General features: G+C 35.2%; 1 protein-coding gene across 1 annotated transcript; it reads right to left on the bottom strand.

The window, feature by feature from the left end:
- Window positions 1-1,024: 1,024 nt before the first annotated feature.
- On the bottom strand, window positions 1,025-17,322 carry LOC121385329. The gene is made up of 3 exons (XM_041515966.1): window positions 17,201-17,322; window positions 9,161-9,229; window positions 1,025-4,908 (listed from the first exon to the last, which is right to left on the bottom strand). Exons 2-3 carry the CDS (start codon window positions 9,225-9,227, stop codon window positions 3,413-3,415), a joined length of 1,563 nt encoding a protein of 520 aa, XP_041371900.1. The 5' UTR covers window positions 9,228-9,229; window positions 17,201-17,322; the 3' UTR covers window positions 1,025-3,412.
- Between the last annotated feature and the right edge of the window lie 1,951 nt (window positions 17,323-19,273).

Raw genomic sequence — 19,273 nt, 5'->3', positions numbered from 1 at the left:
ACAATTTAATGTTAGCCTGCAACTTTAAAAAAAAGTTTTACACTAAAAGCTCTCCTCTGCTGCTTATAGTCTAATATTGTTTCCTAGTGCAAAATACAAATACGGGAGAAGAGGGGTGGGGGTTAACGTCCATGGTGTATTTTGATTTTGTAACCCAAAAATTTGGGGGGAGGGGGTTCAAAAATAAGAAATAATATGTTTAGTGATGAACGGTAATTGGAAAATTCAAGAAAGCAACATCTATAAAAATATTTTTTTTTCTGGAATTTGCAGTATGAAGTTGTGCATGAATGTATAATACAGGTGAATGTTTCTTTGTTGTTGTTTGGGTGGGGTTTTTTTTGTTCTTTTTTTTTTGGGGGGGGGGGTTTGGGAGGGAGTGTGTGTGTGTGTGTGTGTGTGTGTAAATATTTAATTGTAAACCCACTTCCCTAACATAAAAAGTATTCTCATAATCGCATGCACTATTCCAGCAACCTCCTGTGAGTGCGAACGAAGTGGAAGTCCATTAAGGCGTTTACATTCATATACAAAGCCAACGATGGGGCAATAACGCCTGTCTGCACTGGCACTATTGTACATTCATTACGAGGAGATTGACCTTGACCAAGTTGCAAACGTGTTTGCACAATGCCATCCAAGGCGTCTTGAACTGTCATCCATCATTAAACCATAAAATGGCATCTGTACTATATTTTTGTGATACTGTTATCGGCATGTAACGTCCCCCCACAACTATGGACCTGTGATCCCCCACTTGAGATATCGTTCATACCGACTTGTAACCCCCCTCAAATAAGACTGACCCCCACGTCCATCACTGTAGGTGTGTACCCCCCCCCCCCCATTTCCATCCACTGTAGATGTTCGATGGGTCATAGGATCAAATCCCCCGGCAGACCCATTGGTGCAGGATACCCTTTTGAATCCGACCTGCGTATAAAGTCAGTCAGTGTTATATGCATACTGTTGCTTTTATGTACAACAATTCACAAATAGTGCACAAAATAACAAGACGTTTTTAACACAACATATTTATTTAATTACAAGGCATACAAAGTGCTTAATTAATTACTGTTACACAATAATGTACATATTTATATATCTCACAGTTGTCGTAATTTTTTATTTTTTTATTTTACCAGGCCTGTCTGACAGATTAAAACATTAGAGGAGGGGGATCATAAATAGAAATAATGCAGTCCGTACCTAGTCTAAACTAAAAGGGGTGTCAGTACAAAAAAAGTCGGTGTATAGTAATAGAGGGTCTATGCCCGGAAAAGTCTCCTGTTGATTAAAAATAACATCGATTTTTTAGGCGTGCAACTGACCCCACATCCCTTGCTCCCTTTTCCGTACGGATCTATAATGATAAAAAAGAGTTAGCTTTCTGAATTACATTGTGCTAGGCTACATTTTAAGTTAATTAGCTTGTCTACCATTTGCTTACTTGTAAAGAGAAACGTGGAAGTGGTCAGTGCCCCTTCCAGGATCAGACGGCACTGGTTTAACATTCTAGCCTATATACATGTGCGACTGACCCCTTATCACCTCATAAACCTACTTAGGTACATGAAGTCGGGGGACAAGGATGTGACGGCCCTTATTTAATATTTAAAAACATATGTAGTCAGATACATGTACATTTATATCGTGAACGATATTGTAGATAACGTCCAAGTATAACGTTCCATAAACCGACTACTATTTGGTGCTTTATGTGTTAACTATATACAAAAATTAGTCTTACATATATACATATATACATGTATACACGAATCAGAACTAAGTGAAAATATATCAGTTTTTAATAACATCTCAACTGACATGCTGTCTGATCCAGGCGTGTGCGCGGGGATTTTAGCGTGGAGGGTGTGTGTGTCTAGGCTGGTGATCGAAGTTTATTGGGGAGGGGGGTCGAGTCATACTCCCCCGAAATAATAAATAGAAAAACCAAAATGTCCTCCACCCTCCAATTGCACACGCGCCAGTAATAAAATAATATATACAAAAATGAATTTTAAACATATATAGGCGTACACGAAGCGGAACTTGCTGAAATAAGATCATTGTATTTAATGTAAACATTCCATATTTGGTATAGTATGAAGACAATGACAAAAAAGGTTTAAACAACCATTACCAAAAAAGTAATGAAATAAATAAAATATGTCCAAATGATTATAAAACCTGGGCGAAAACCTCTAAATGTCATTTGATACAATCTCAATTGATGAATAACCAGACAAAATGCTAATTTACTAAACCTAATGATTAATCAACTCACCAGGCTCGTGGGAGTTGGTGATGTTGTTGGTTGGGGGGGGGGGGGGGGGGGGGGGGAAGAGTAGGCATACCCCCATTTTAAGAGGAAAATGTTTAGTTTGTTTGTTTTTACTTTTTTTTGTAAAAAAAGAGATACATATCTCCCTCCCCCCCCCCCCCCCCCCAATGAGAATGTGTACCTCCCAATAGACCCAAGGTCCTTGTGTTCCCCTCCCATTGAAACATCTTTCATACGAACCTGCTCATCATAAACAGCGCTTTATTGTATATGCATGAGTGGTTAGTCTATAGTAAGCCAAGTCGCCATTGGTTGATAAGGGCCTACCTGCCTCTAACAAACTCGGTTAGGGATTGGCATTTATTTATTTATTTATTTATTTTTTATTTGTTTTTATTTATCTCCTTTTTTTTGTGGGTGGGTGGGGTGAGGCATTTTTTATTGGGGTATATAATATTAGAACTTGATATGGATCCAGAAATTTCAAATGAAATTTAGTTTTTGCATCCTTTGTGGATTACATTCGAGTTTTTTTATATCATTTTACAGCCTCCCCTCACCCAAACCCCAACTAACCCTGGCGCTGTCAGCCACGTGACGGGAAGTTTTTCATTTCAGTAGATGCAGAACGTATTTTATTTGAATTATTGAAAAAATTACTTTGTTTCGATAATTTTTCTAATATCTGTGGATTTCTTACAACGATGGGTGCGAGTCGTCAGGTCAAATATTTCCTCTATACAAATGGATGTAATTCATTATTTTGAAATGGTCAAAGCTTTCTTCTAATGGATGTGATTAAATATTTCTGAGATTTCTTATTTATTTCTGAATGTGGAAATATTTCTTGTCAAATGCATGTGTTTAATTGTTTCTGAGTGTAGGAAATATTTCTTGTCAAATGGATGTGTTTAATTATTTCTAAATATGGATTTATTTATTGTCAAATGGATGTGTTTAATTGTTTCTGAATGTAGAATTATTTCTTGCCAAATGGATGTGTTTATTTATTTATGAATGTGGAAATATTTCTTGTCAAATGGATGTGTTTAATTATTTTTGAATGTGGAAATATTTCTTGTCAAATGGATGTGTTTAATTATTCTAGACAAGTCAGTTTGAAGAGTTTCACGGGTTAGGGTTATTCCATGTAAATATTTTAACGTGTCCATCTTCCTGAGTGACATAAACTTTATCCTGATCACAACAGACAGACCTAGGTCTGGACAATTCATCCTGGTCCGTGATGACGTCACGGAAGACCTCTGCGTCACGTGACAACTGGACAATACAATTTCTCTGATCATCACAAACATAAACACACTCTTCCATGTCACACGCGACACCACCTAGATGACGTAGCCTTGCTGACTCAGGTGACTGCCACGTAACGCATCCTGATGACGTCACACATTTCAAACTGTTTCTCTCTAATACAACAACCAGAGAGTCGCCTTTCACTGTGAGATGTGAGGGGTTAGGGATCAAGTCGCCGGGGAGAGACTGAATGACGTGGCCCCCCTCATCCAGTATGTCTACACACACATCACCACTCCCCCACTTAGTGACCGCCAGACGGTTGCTAGGTAACACTGATATGTATCCGTACGATTTCTCAGTGTTCAGTGTGTTTGTCAGCGGGGTGTCATCTTCTATATCCAGATATAATATTTGACATTTCCATGGCAGGGTGACAACCACCTGCTGGTCACGTGACCTAGCAAGGCCGACTGGTTCACTGGGAAGTTTGTATTTAAACAAAAGTTTAGAGTTTTCAGCAGAGAAACATTTTACACAGGCGTTGTGATAATCACTTAGAACAATTTTCTTAGATCTTTCACCTCCCAGCACCGCGATGGATTCTAGACAAGGATCACATTCATCATCTGATATCTTTGTGTAAAATATCTGTGTCTGTGTCAGCGTCAGTCTGTCTGTCCAGGTGTCTGACAGTGTCAGTCTTTCTGTCTGCCTGTCTGTCCGGGTGTCTGTCAGTGTCAGTCTGTCTGTCTGGGTGTCTGTCAGTATCAGTCTGTCTGTCTGGGTGTCTGTCAGTGTCTGCCTGTCTGTCAGAGATTTTATGTCATGTTTTGATATTTCTCCAATGACAACAGAAAAAGTTTCAGTGTTTTTCTTTTTCGAATTGGTCAAAGAAATTTTCAACTTGGGAATTTCAGTTTTACGATTTGTTTGAGAAATTTCTAACGCTAATTTTCGTAATATAGAAATACTTGTTTTGATATCAGAATCTGACCCTGATTTTATGAGGTTTTCACCCAGTTTTAAGTTTTCTTTTGTTTTAAGCAATAACTGTTTATCTTTAGTTAATATTGTGTCAATGTCTTTCTTAGTAGTTAACAGCAAACTTTCTAAATTTTTCTTCAGCCTTTCCTGCTCCGCGTTGACAACATTAAATATTTCTTTTGTCAGTTTCTTAATGATGTCCACCCCAATTTGGTCGATCTCGACCGAGACTTCCATCGCGTTGACTTCCACACTAGTGTGTAAATTGATCATTTCAGTCTTTATCTTGGCCTCCAGCATTTCACTAAATGGCTGCAGCCTCTTGCAGACTGTCTGTAAAGTGTTTCTTAGTGGCTGTCTCTGTGTAGAGGTGGCATCACCTAGAAAACAAAATTACAAATTAGAAATAATTACATGTATATCTACATGAAATTAAGCATCTCCTCTAGCATAGCTAAATTTGGTGTCACTTATAGCTGTACCACATATCTACCTCAACACGTGATATTAATAATAATAAACATAGACCTAACCCATAGATGGCTACCTCAATACGGTATTTATAACAATAAACTCACAGTTGTACTAATAGATAAAATCCAATACGTGATATGGTGACAGAATTCACAGATTACCTTAAAGATTAGATAACTCAAACGTGATATTAATAAACCTAAACTAATGAAAATAGTTATTCTAATACATTAATGATTGAATAAATGTTTAAATGACACCCCAGCACAAAAATGCATTGGGTGTCTTAAAAGTAATAATACGGGTAATAATTAATTTGTAAGATAACTAATTTGGTAAAATCCATTATATGGTGAAGAATTCATGATTAATCTTAAATTTTAGATAACTAAAATAATAATAATAAACCTATTAATGAAAATATTTATTCTAATACATTAATGATTGAATAAATGTTTAAATGACACCCCAGCACAAAAATGCATTGGGTGTCATTAATCTTTTAATTCACTGAGTTGAACAACCATAGTTCTAGCTGCGTTGATCTAAGACTTTTAGTTTGTGAGAAATGTAAATGTGAAAACTTAACACTGAATTAAATTCAAACAATTAAATTAAAAATTACATTACACATGTACAGCTAACTTTATGAAAGAAATTTGTGTGTAAACAATCATGATTAATATTTTATAGTAAAAGTATTTTGTCTGTAAAATATTTAATTGATATTTAACCATTGCATCAATACTCTTTAGTGATCGTTCTGAAAAAAAAAATCAGGTAGTGTAAGTCAGCTTTATTTATTAATTATTATACTTATTTATTATTTTATTTTTACTATATTTACTGCCAAGATTTTTGCCAAAGGGTATGAAGGGTAAAATTATGTACCCTGAAATGATGGAAATTAATTTATACAGTTTTATAATTTTTAGAAAGCCTACAAGAGATCTGCTGTTTAAAAAAATTCTAAGCCTAATACTGTGCTTGTGTATTTGTGCGAGTTCACTGTAAAATAGTTATAATTAGCAACATGCAAATTGGTTAACCCTTCATTCAACTCAATGTTTTTTTTAAATGTATTACTATTATTTTTTATTTATTCGATCTTGTATTAACATATTTAAATACACATAGTACATCTACACAAAACTATGATTGTCACATTAAAATAAAATATATATACATGAATATTACACAAACCTACAGGTATCGCTTGATACATTTATGAAAATAAAGCCTGCTCAATATTTTCCCATATTATTCTTATTCTAGAAGCCTTTGCTGGAGGGTATAAATATAATGAATATAATTCTATTTGTTTATGAAACTTAATATGTTCTAAACATAAATTTGGTAATACCTTTTTCATTCTACATACGAGGTGGTACAAAACGTTCCGAGACTAGGCCTATATACAAGAAAGTATTCACTTGATTCAAGTTTGGGCACCATCCCTTTAAAAATAGTCCCCTTGTGCAGCAATACAGCGCTCCCAGCGCCGTTGCCACTGCTGGAACACGTTCTGGAAGTGTTGTTCTCAAAGCGTGTCAAGCACCTTCTGTGATTCGCACTGGATCTCCTCCACGGTGTCAAAACGGCGACCTTGCAGCTGTAACTTCATCTTCGGGAAGTGGAAGAAGTGGCAAGGGGCCAAATATGGCGATTAAGGCGGGTTGATAGGGTCATCATGTTTTACGGCCAAGAAACTTACGTGTTACGAGAGCTCGGTGAGACAGTGCATTGTCGTCATGAAGCATCCAATTGCCCTTGCACCACAGTTCAGGCAGTTTCCGCCGAATGTCCTCCCTCAGACGCCTCAGAACATTGCAGTAGAACTTGTTGTTGACGGTCTGGCCCCCGGGGACGAATTCATGGTGAACAACCCCGTGAATGTCGAAGAAAACGATGAGCATGCTCTTGGTCACGCTGCGGACATGTCTCGCCTTCTTTGGTCGTGGAGATGTTGGGCTCTTCCTCTGCGAAGACTGTTGTTTGGTCTCTGGGTCGTATCCATAGAGACAAGTCTCATCCCTAGTGATGACCCTCGATATGAAGGTTGGGGTCATCCAGGGCACGCTGATGGAGCTCCTTCTGATCAAGGGTCGGAAGCCTGGGCACGAACTTTCCAGCAATGTGGTGCATGTTCAAATCAGACGTTAGGATTGCCTGCACTGTTCCATACGACACATCAACGATGGCAGCAATGTCGCTAATGGATCTCCGACGATCCTCATGCACAAGTCGCCGAATTATTTCCACATTTTCGGGGGTTGAGCTCATGGAAGGTCACCCAGACCTCTAGTCGTCATCCAGTGATGTTCTGCCACTCCTGAAGTGTGCGTGCCAATCGAAACACCTCGCATGACTCATTACTTCATTGCCATACACATGACGAATCATGTCAAAAGTCTCAGTTGCAGATTTACCGAGTTTGACGCAGAATTTGATGTTCGCTCTCTGCTCTTGTTTGCAGTTCCTGATGAAATCGCAAATGTGCCCGTGCGCGTGGTCACAAAAACTCCCATAGCACAACACAAGATGTTCACAGAACGACGCCACTCGGTAGACTGCCTGATGATGGTTACTGCTAACCCCCCCCCCCCCCCCCCCCCCACCACGCGCATCCCTGTACTGCCATCTGTTGGCGTGCTATGGAAGTAGTCTCAGAACTTTTTGATACCACCTCGTATATGTATATATTGTTTTATTAATAATAAACACAAGTTAATAATGTCAGATTTTGGAAAATTAATAAAAATACCAAACAAGAGAGTATCGGTTCTGTAAGGTATAGTCATATTACATTTTGTTTTCAGTGCCTCAAAAAACCCAAACCAAACAGTTTAAACAAACTGACATTCAGCAAATAAATGAATTAATGTCTCTTTTTTGTCTCCACAAAAAGTACATTGTTCAGTTTCATATAAATTACACTGCATCAATTTGCTGTTTGTATAATATATTCTATGATTTATTTTGAATTGGAGGGATTGTAATTTTGAATCATCTGTTATTTTAAAAGGAATATCATAAATATTTTCCCAGTCTTTATCTGTAATTTCTATTTGTAATTTCCCCCGCCTGCCATGTTTTGCTGTGAAATAATTGATTTTGCATCTAATAGCGCTTTCTCAATGGTCAATTTATAAAATATCTTTGTGACTTTATCATACTTTTTCAATAAATTTATATATGAATTAGGTATTTGCGTAAGTTTGTTAGCATTGTTGTTTGTCAGTATGATCTTCCAACTGTTTGGTATTGCATCCAATGGTCCATAACATGTCATGTGAAATGAAGTCTCACTCATTATCAACTAAATCATTTATGAAAAATACTTCCCTCATTATCAACTAAATCATTTATGAAAAATACTTCATGCTCAACTTCTATAAAATACCAATATATTACCTATCTTAATATCTGGATTAAACCAAAGAGGCTGTGATAAAATATCTACTCAACTACTCTACTCTATGCTACTCAATGTTTTGATTAAATGTTTTTGGATGTATTATTTAGAAGAAAAAAACAACAACCTCAAAACAACTCACATCTGCATTCCTCTATTGTGATGTTTATTTAAGATTAAAAATATACTAAATATATTAAATAGTACAAACTAATAATATAAATTCTGTATTTCAATATTGTGATTTTTTTAAATAAACAATTCTCAGAATAATATCCGATTAAAACTGTATTAAGAATTTTCTTTTTTAATAATAATAATAATAATTATTATTATTATCTATGATATATATAATAATATGTATAATAATAAGTGTAATAATCAGCATATCAATAGATGTAGTAATAATTATAATAAAATTATAAAATAACTGTAAAATAATAATGACTCGAACAATGTTTTGTTGTTATACAAGTTATAATTTGATCAGCTGAGACAATAAAAAATGTTTTAATTATTTTTATAGGTATTAATATTTTACTCTACAGTTACATTGTGTATATAAGGTTACAGGAAACAGCTTAAAGGTTGGCCTAACACTATGACTGTTAAACAATTATAAATTAATCTCAAATATCTAACCAAAACTTAATTAATATCACTTCTAATTGCACAATTATAATTTTAGTTAGATCACATAAATACATGTATTTTAGCATTTAACTAGCATGAAAACCACCCACCACCACTTTCCCCAACCTCAGGACCGGATATCCATTCTCCACCAGATACTGGAAATGAAGAGGCCATATCTGAGAATAGAAATAAGAAACATTGTTTAATAATCATAATCATAATCATAATAATAAATTATTATTATTATTAATGATAATGATAATAATCATTGTTTTATATTAATGATCATATGCTGATGAGATTTATTTATTTATTTATCCTATTTCATTGAATATTTGAAAATACCAGTGAAATAATTATTTTATCAGTTACTAATAATATTTATAATGTCTACAGTACAGTGGTTATCACCTAGTCGATAGTAATACCAACAAAGTACAGCAGTTATTACCTACCTAGTCACTAGTGCTATCACCACAGTACAGCAGTTATTACCTAATGACTAGTGCTATCAACACAGTAAAGCAGTTAACACTTAGTCACTAGTACCATCACCACAGTTCAGCAGTTATAAAATAAAGACTAGAGCTATCACCACATTACAGTGCTTATAACTTAGTCACTAGTGCTATCACCGCAGTACAGCAGTTATTACCTAATGACTAGTGCTATCACCACAGTACAGTGGTTAGCATGTAGTCACTAGACCTATCACCACAGAACAGTGGCTATCATTTATTCACTAGTGATATCAGCACAGTACAGTGGTTATCATGTAGTCATTGGTGCTATCACCACAGTACAGTGGTTATCATGCATCACTAGTCATTTAGTTACTAGTGCTATCACCACAGTACAGTGGTTATCATGTAGTCACTAGTGCGATCACCACAGTACAGTGGTTATCACCTAATCACTAGTGTTATCACCACAGTACAATTATTATGTAGTCACTAGTGCTATCACCACAGTACAGCGGTTATCATGTAGTCACTAGTGTTATCACCACAGTAGTGGTTATCATGTAGTCACAGTAGACTAGTGTTATCACCGCAGTACACCGTTATTACCTAATATACTAGTGTATCACCACAGTACAGCGGTTAACCATGTAGTCAGTACCCGTTATCACCTAATCACTAGTGCTATCACCACAGTACAGCTATTATTACCTAATGACTAGTTATATCACCACAGTACAATGTGTTATTACCTAATGACTAGTGCTATCACCACAGTACAATGGTTATTACCTTGTGACTAGTGCTATCACCACAGTACCCGTTATCTACCTAATGACTAGTGCTATCACCACAGTACAGCTATTATCACCTACTGTGACTACTTATATCACCACACACCAGTTATCACCTTGTCACTAGTGTTATCACCACAGTACAGTATATTATTTAATAGCACTAGTGTTATCACCACAGTACAGTTATTATCATAATCACTAGTGCTATCACCACAGTACAGTTATTATGTATCACTAGTGCTATCACCACAGTACAGCGGTTATCATGTAGTCACTAGTGCTATCATTTCAACAGTAGTTTTATCACTAGTCAACTAGTGCTATCACTACAGTACAGTTATTATCACCAACTCACTATTTATATCACCACAGTACAGTGGTTAACAATACGTTGTCACTAGTGCCATCATCACAGTACAACAGTTATTACCTTGTACACTAGTGCTATCACCACATTACAGCGATTAACACCTAGTCACTAGTGCTATCACCACACTACAGTGGGTATCACCTTGTCACTAGTGTTATCACCACAGTACAGTATGTAACATGTAGTCACTAGTGCCATCACCACAGTATAGCCACTTTAACATGTAATCACTAGCGCTATCACCACAGTACAGTGGTTAACACCTAGTTACTAGTGTATCATTGACACAGTGGTTATCACTAGTCCTATTACCACAGTACAGTGGTTATATCACCTACTCACTAGTGCTGTCACCACAGTACAGTGGTTAACACCTAGTCACTAGTGTTATCACCACAGTACAGCTGGTATTGCCTTCTCACTAGTGCTATCACCACAGTACAGTAGTGGTTAACAGGTAATCACTAGTGCTATCACCACAGTACAGCAGTTATTTGTAGTAGTCACTAGTATAATTGCCACAGTACAGTGGTTCATCATGTAGTCACGAATACTACATCACAGTGCAGTGGTTAACACCTAACCACTAGTGCTGTCACCACAGTACAGTAATCGTTTACACCTAGTCATTAGTGCCATCACCACAGTACAGTGGTTATCACTTAGACACTAGTGCTATCACCACGGAACTGGTTATCTTGTAGTCACTAGTGCTATCACTACAGTAAAGCAGTTATCATGTAGTCACTAGTGCTATCACGACAGTACAGTGGTTATCATGTAGTCACTAGTGCCATGACCACAGTACGATAGTTATCATGTAGTGCTATCACCCAGTCACTAACCTCACCACAGTAGTGGTTATCACCTACATGTAGTCACTAGTGTTATCACCACAGTGCAGTGATTAACCTCTAGTCACTAGTATTATTACCACATTACAGTTGTTAACACCCAGTCACTAGTGCTATCGCCACAGTATAGCAGTTATCACCTAGTCGCTAGTGTTATCGTCACAGTACAGTGATTAACATCTCTAGTCAATAGTACTATCATCACGGTACAGTGGTTAACACCTAGTCACTAGTATTATCACGACAGTACATTGGTTAATATCTAGTCGCTAGTCACTAGTGCTAACACAACAGTACAGTACATAGTAGTACAGCAATACACTTCACCTAAGTCACTAGTGCCATCACCACAGTATAGAGTATTTAACACCTAGTCACTGGTGTCATCACCACAGTACAGTTGTTAAAAAAGTGCAGTACCTAATCACTAGTGCTGTCACCACAGTACAGTAGTAACACCTAGTTATCACCACATTACAGTGGTTAACACCTAACTACTTATTACAGTCACCTAGTCACTAGTATTACCACAGTACAGTTGTTAACACCTAGTCACTAGTGTCATCACCACATTACAGTTGTTAACACAGTCACTAACCACTAGTGCTTAACACATCACAGTACAATGGTTAACACCTAGTCACTAGTGCCATCACAACAGTACAGTGGTGTAACACCTAGTCACTAGTGCTATCACAACAGTACCATGGTTTACACCTAGTCACTAGTGCCATCACCACAGTACAGTGGTTAACACCTAGTCACTAGTGCTATCACCACAGTACAGTGGTTAACACCTAGTCACTAGTGCTATCACCACAGTACAGTGGTTAACACCTAGTCACTAGTGCTATCACCACAGTACAGTGGTTAACACCTAGTCACTAGTGCTATCACCTCAGTACAGTGGTTATACACACTAGACACTAGTGCAGTGGTCACCACAGTACAGTGGTTAACACAGTAGTTATTAGTGCTACAGTACAGTACAGTTGTTAACACCTAGTCACTAGTGCTATCACCACAGTACAGTGGTTAACACTTAGTCACTAGTGCTATCACCACAGTACAGTGGTAATTAACACCTAGTCACTAGTATTATTGCCACAGTACAGTGGTAATTAACACCTAGTCACTAGTGCTATCACCACAGTACAGTGGTAATTAACACCTAGTCACTAGTGCTATCACCACAGTACAGTGGTAATTAACACCTAGTCACTGGTGATATCACCACAGTACAGTGGTAATTAACACCTAGTCACTAGTGATATCACCACAGTACAGTGGTAATTAACACCTAGTCACTAGTGCTATCACCACAGAATAGCGGTTAATACCTCCAGTCCTTCCCATCATCCTACAAAAATTATTTTTGTAAATAACTTTAGTTTGGTTTCATGTAAGATTTAAATTTTTAGTTTAACGATAGCTCTGGAGCACGCTGATTAATTAATCATCGTAATTCTGAAAGGTAGTAGTGGCTGGAATTGGTTGGATCTTCATGTTTGATGATTGGTTAGTTGAACCAGCCAATCATCGGTTATAATTGGTTGTCGACATTTTAAACCTTTTTTATTCAAGGCAAAAAATATGTAAGTTTGTTTGCTTATTGACATCATAAAAATGTCTAGAACAAACAGTTGTTCTAAAATAAAGGTTATATTTTATTTGTTAACACATATCGCAAGTTGAAAATAGAACGCTCAATTACCAGACTCAACTTTATCCTTCGTCAAATAAATTTAAGATAAATTAACACAAAATTGATTGAGCTATTTTTATTGCAAGGTATAATGTATATTATGTGTTTATGCAAAATGGTAATGCCATATAGACATTACATTTTGCAAATCAATCTGCAAATAATACAGAGCTGAAATTTGTAGTTACCATTTTTATAGATACCATTTGAGTCACTTTGACCATTTCCGTAGCATAAGGTATGTGTATGTTCGTTTATAATCGATTACAAGAAATTGTAATCGATTAGTTAGAATTTGGCTTTTACCAACCAATCTTCGATTATTCCAATTAATCAGACCACCATTAATACGTAGTCATCAGAGGAAACCCGCTAAAGGGATCTTTATGTGCACTTTCCCAGACAGCACATACCACGACATTTGACCAGTTGTGGTGCACTGATTGGAATGAGAAAAAGAAACAATCAGGTGAATGGATCCACCAATGTGGCTCGATCCTGTGATGCAAGCACCTCGAGCGAGCACTCAACCGACTGAGCTAAATCCCGCCCCTAGGTGTAACGTAAGAAATAAGGTAAAAGTGATTTGGAAATAACAAAAAACAACTATTTTTGTGTGCAATTTAGAAAACAATCGGCTAAGAAATAAATAACTTGTAGGAAAGTTCATAGTATGAAAATGGCATTCCCTGCCGGACGGATTACAGTTACAACTTTTTTTTGTGTTATCACCACAGTACAGTGGTTAACACCTAGTCACTAATGCTATCTGCACAACGATACAACCATTAACATAAACTATAGTAACTAGTAATATCACCACCGTACAGTGGTTAACACCTAGTCACTAGTACTATCACCACAGTACAGCGGCTAACACCTAGTCACTAGTATTATCACCACAGTACAGTAGTTAACACCTAGTCACTAGTATTATCACCACAGTACAGCTGCTAAAACCTAGTCACTAGTATTAGCATCACTGCACAGTGGTTAACAGCTAGTCACTAGTATTATCACCATAGTACAGTGGTTAACACTTAGTCACAAGCATTATCACCACAGTACAGTTGTTAAAACCCAGTCACTAATAATATTACTACGGTACAGTGGTTAACACCAAGTCACAAGGAATAATTGCTTAATTAGATTACATTCAGGCGTGGGAGTTTATAATGACCTTCACCTCGGCATTCATAAACTGTGCACTGCTGATAATAGAGTTTGAAAAAGGTCTGTGTTGATGAAGTGGAGATTTTGGCCCATATTTTTTACTTAAAAGATTTGAAAGCTTATTTATCCAAGGTAATAGACATGTCATATAACACAAATCTTATTTAGGATAATTAATCTAGGCAAGCTGAAATAAGCTATTGGTAATAATTTATTTTTATTTAAAAATACTTTTAGCTAATATCTCCATTAGCAATGTTTGTGTGAATGCATTAGAATCTGGGATGACTATATTTAAAGATCCTGATTTCTGCTGCAATTTTAATTTACTTTTTAGGTTGGTGAATTATGTTTTACGCAAATAGGGAATTTTTTACAATTGTTATTGTGATTTTGGCAAAACCATTAAAATATACAGAAGTTGGTTCTATGTAGCCATTTTGCATTCTTTTCTTTATTTGTACACAATTGTAAGCTTCATAATGATAGTTTTAGGTCTACTATTTAAATGTTGTCCATATATCCACTGAGTTTTCTAGAGTCTCTAGAGCACATTTGCTAATCTACCTAGGAGTGTGTTAGTATATTCTTCACTTTTTACCATACTTGTAAAGCTATATTATATTGTCCAGTATTACTATGTAAATGATTTGTTACATTACAGGTTGTAGTAATGCATCCAATATAAATATTATATTCACTTAAAACAGAAAATAATGAAAGAAAACTGACTTTCACACTGTTGATGCTTTAAATGTGCTTTTCGTATGACAAATAAAAAATAAATTTGTAAAAACAGAATGATAACTTGAGATATGATATATGTCTGAAAACCCCAATCACTGGAGATTATTAAAAATATATCAACAGAAATATTGGTAGCTGGTAACAGTAAAGACATTGCAGCTCCAATATTTTTCACAAAACAGCATATAATGTAAATAAACAGAGATGCCCATAAAAAGCATCATCACTTGATGCACTGGATATATCTGGCTATGTAGATACATTAGAAAAGCTTATGGTTAAAATTATATACTCAAATATCCACTCCGTTATTGTATACAAAAGCACATGTTGTCGTTATAGAATCATATAACTCCCTAAAATACTAAGTGTTTGCCTTTAAAATGCAAAATGTAAGTAAACCACTCACAAATACAGAAGGTTCCTAAATTTCAATTTAAAATATTAAAATAAAATTACACTGCATACAGCTTTAATTTGCACCTTTTATTTTTAATTTATTGTCTTTCCCGTTATATTATCTACAAAAAAGGACCAAAAATAAAGATTAGTTTGAAAGTTATCCACCAGATGGCACTGTCACATATAGGCAAGCTTAGATCATCATGTTAAGTACATGAATACTAGCTAGGTATCTTTATAGGCAAGTTATTTTTAATTCTTAAAAAAAGAGTTTTTAATGTCTCACTTTTTGTCTGTCTTTACCGTTAGTTTAATAAAGTATCCTGGAAGCACGAGAAACCCATCATTTATTAGGGGTGCAACGATACGGTCAAAACCGTATTGCGATATATTGCGATATAAGAAACTGTATTGCAATATGTATTGCAATACAGTTGATATTATTTAAATTTAATATTTATGGGTTTTTTTTTTTTTTATGAAAACAGAAGGCATAACGTTTTAATGATCTTTATTAGTTTCAGTTGTCAGGCTAAATGTTTTAGGTCATATTTTTATTTTTTAACACAATACTAGTCTACTAGAACACTGGTGTGACGGTGTCAAACTATTTATAAATTGTCACATTCGGAAATCCTTACTATCGGACTTTTCCGTTGCTGCTCGCTTGACACGGAAATTTACGTATTGAGTCGCAATGTTTCAGCAGATCGACCGAAACAGAGCCGAGGTATTTTGAACGATCGACCGAAGTATTCCGAGTTCAGTGAAAAACAGCGAAGTGTGATTCTCATTTGTTGGTTTATTTCTTTGAAGATGATAGCCGTAGTCGTATTCCAACGTAAATGAACAATGAATGATAATGTGTAAGTAACAAAACATTTATTTGTAATTATCGTTAACTGGTTATTTTCATTGGACTTTTAACACGTTTTGTTTAGAAGTTAGAACCAAGTATAACCGACCTATCACTTCGTATGCCAACAAGTAAGCCGACTACTCTTGACGTGATTGTTACATTTCCTGTCATCACCAATTAATAAAATGATGTGTTTTTTGTTTGTTTGTTTGTTTGTTTGCCTATTTCAAGACAAATAAGATAAGGAAAAAAAATAGCGTATAAAAATCGCGATACGCAAAACTGTACCGCGGTTCGTATCGAGCTGATCAATTATCGCGGTATACCAGTACACCGGTTTATCGTTGCAGCACTACTTATAAATGTCTACAAATATTTTGTTTTTGAGAGGAATAGGGGTAAACTGTCATCAGAAACAGTCCCTCATATATTGTAACAGCAATGAAATTGACACATGTTGATCAAAATTTATTAGTCTGTTCCAATAAAGTGCAGAAATCACCCGTTTACTGACATCTTTATTTTAATTTCAAGAGTAAAAACCACCTTGTACATCAATGAGAGCCAAAACAAGTAAATGCTAAATTAGGTAGACTATCATTAAATAGGTATTTACATAATATTTACTTGTTTCTTTAATATGTAAGAAATAATCGACGAAAATCATTTTTATTCTATTTCCGACAGTACTATAGTAGCAAATAACATTAAGACGAAAACTGAAATAAGATTAATGCTTAAGTAAATAAATACTAAATTCACAAATAATGGTTACTTACTGATATTAGCAGTTCACAACAAAATGTTGAGTTGAAGCAAAGAGACAGAATACTGTTTTAAAATGAGCGAGTTGTTTTTAGACTGGTGTCGTCTGTGAGAGTGACTCTCAGCGGTATATCGGGGTGACGTAAACACGCTGTTGATAACAGTTACCCATGGCGATACGTAAACAGATCGTGGCATTAGTGGCACTGTGTCATGTGATATGACTATTATTTTACAAACTGTCTGTATGTGCTATGTTTTGAGTTCCCTGTAACCACGTTTTATGATACCAAGCTGAAAGCCTACCAGGGCTGATGTATAAACACGTTGATTCTCAGGCTAGAACTCGCCAGTATATTCCATGGAACATCACGACTCTACCTGTATGATACAGCAGTTTTTTTAACTGGTTCTGCCTGACTGCATACTTGCAGGGTGCGGTGTACTCGTATAATATTATACAGTTTGCTGTCTGAAGTATTAGAAAACACATATAGAAAAATAATAAATACATTTCATTGATGAATTGTCTGTAGAACTTAACAAAATAAAACAACGAAAACACATCAAAAAAAAAAAAAAATTAAACAATATAAAATAAGTGAAGAATTGGTAGACTACTATTTGGATAGGAACGAAAAAGTTTTCTAAGGATGTATTCCATCATACGAGATGGAAGTTAGAATGGGGTCAAACTCATTTTAACCTGCTTGGTATCAACTTTTCAGTGAACATGGAACATATAATCGAACTGAATTATGATTCAAAAATATCAGAAGTACAAAAATTGATGAGAGTATGGTCTTGCAGAAGATTGACGGTTTTAGGAAGAATAACAGTATTGAAAACGTTAATAATGCCAAAGTTAACTCACCTATTAATAGCTTTACCGAATCCAAATGAAATTCTGATAAAACATATAAATACATTATTTTTTAAATTTATCTGGCAGAGTAAAACTGAAAAATTGAAACGAAATTTAATAACGCAAGATTATGAAAGGGGTGGTATTAAAATGATAAACATAAATAATTTTATAACAGCATTGAAATGTACATGGATTCGAAGAATGTTTTTAAATAACTCAAAGTGGATCACTTTGTTTAAGTCAATTACAAACATATCGTTAACAGACATGATTAAACAAGGTGATTATTTCCTAACGCGCAAAATAGAACATATTCGCAATAGGTTTTGGAGAGAAACACTGTCCAGCTGGATAAATATACAAAAAGTTCAAAACCCACAAAGTGTGGATGATATATTAAGTATTAATATCTGGAATAACAGCAAAATATGTGTAGGTAACAAAGCATTTATATACAAACATTATATCAATAATGGTATCACATTTATTAATGATTTATTAAACGAACAAGGTGATGTTTTAACATACAAACAGTTTATAACAAAATATCATATAAATACAATTTTTTTGGAATATGCGTCAATAACAAATGCTGTTAAATCATTTATAAACAAATTAGAAAACATAAACGATGACACTTTCACAAGTCTTAAACATTCTGTTTTCCCGTTCAAGATAAAACATTTATTAAAAGACAAAAGCGGTTGTAAACATATGTATGATATGTTAAATTCACAAACTGTCATTCCAAAAGCACAATTGAAATATGCAAATGAAGGATACATGTATGATACAAAGAAATGGGAAAAGTATTATGTTATTCCTTTTCGATGTGTAAAAGACACGACATTATCATGGTTTCAGTATAGAATAGTACACAGAATCTTAACTACTAATACATTTTTGTATATGATACATTACGTGGATTCTAATGCTTGCGACTTCTGCAAAGCTTCATGTGAAACGTTACAACATCTTTTCTTTGACTGTAACAAGGTTAACCACATTTGGGAATTAATACGAGAATGGATATTGACTGAAACAGGAATTGACATTATTTTTAGTCAAGATATTGTTATGTTTGGTATGATCAATAACGAAAATAGTAACTTTGTAAATTGGTTGATTATCAACATTAAATATTATATCTACTGTATGAAAGTACAGAAAAAACTATTAAATATCAGTGGAGTTAAAAACATTTTGCAAAACAAGTTTG

The sequence above is a fragment of the Gigantopelta aegis genome, chromosome 11, assembly GCF_016097555.1.
Source record: "Gigantopelta aegis isolate Gae_Host chromosome 11, Gae_host_genome, whole genome shotgun sequence".
NCBI lineage: Eukaryota > Metazoa > Mollusca > Gastropoda > Neomphalida > Peltospiridae > Gigantopelta > Gigantopelta aegis.
This window is presented reverse-complemented; position numbering and strand designations above follow the sequence as displayed.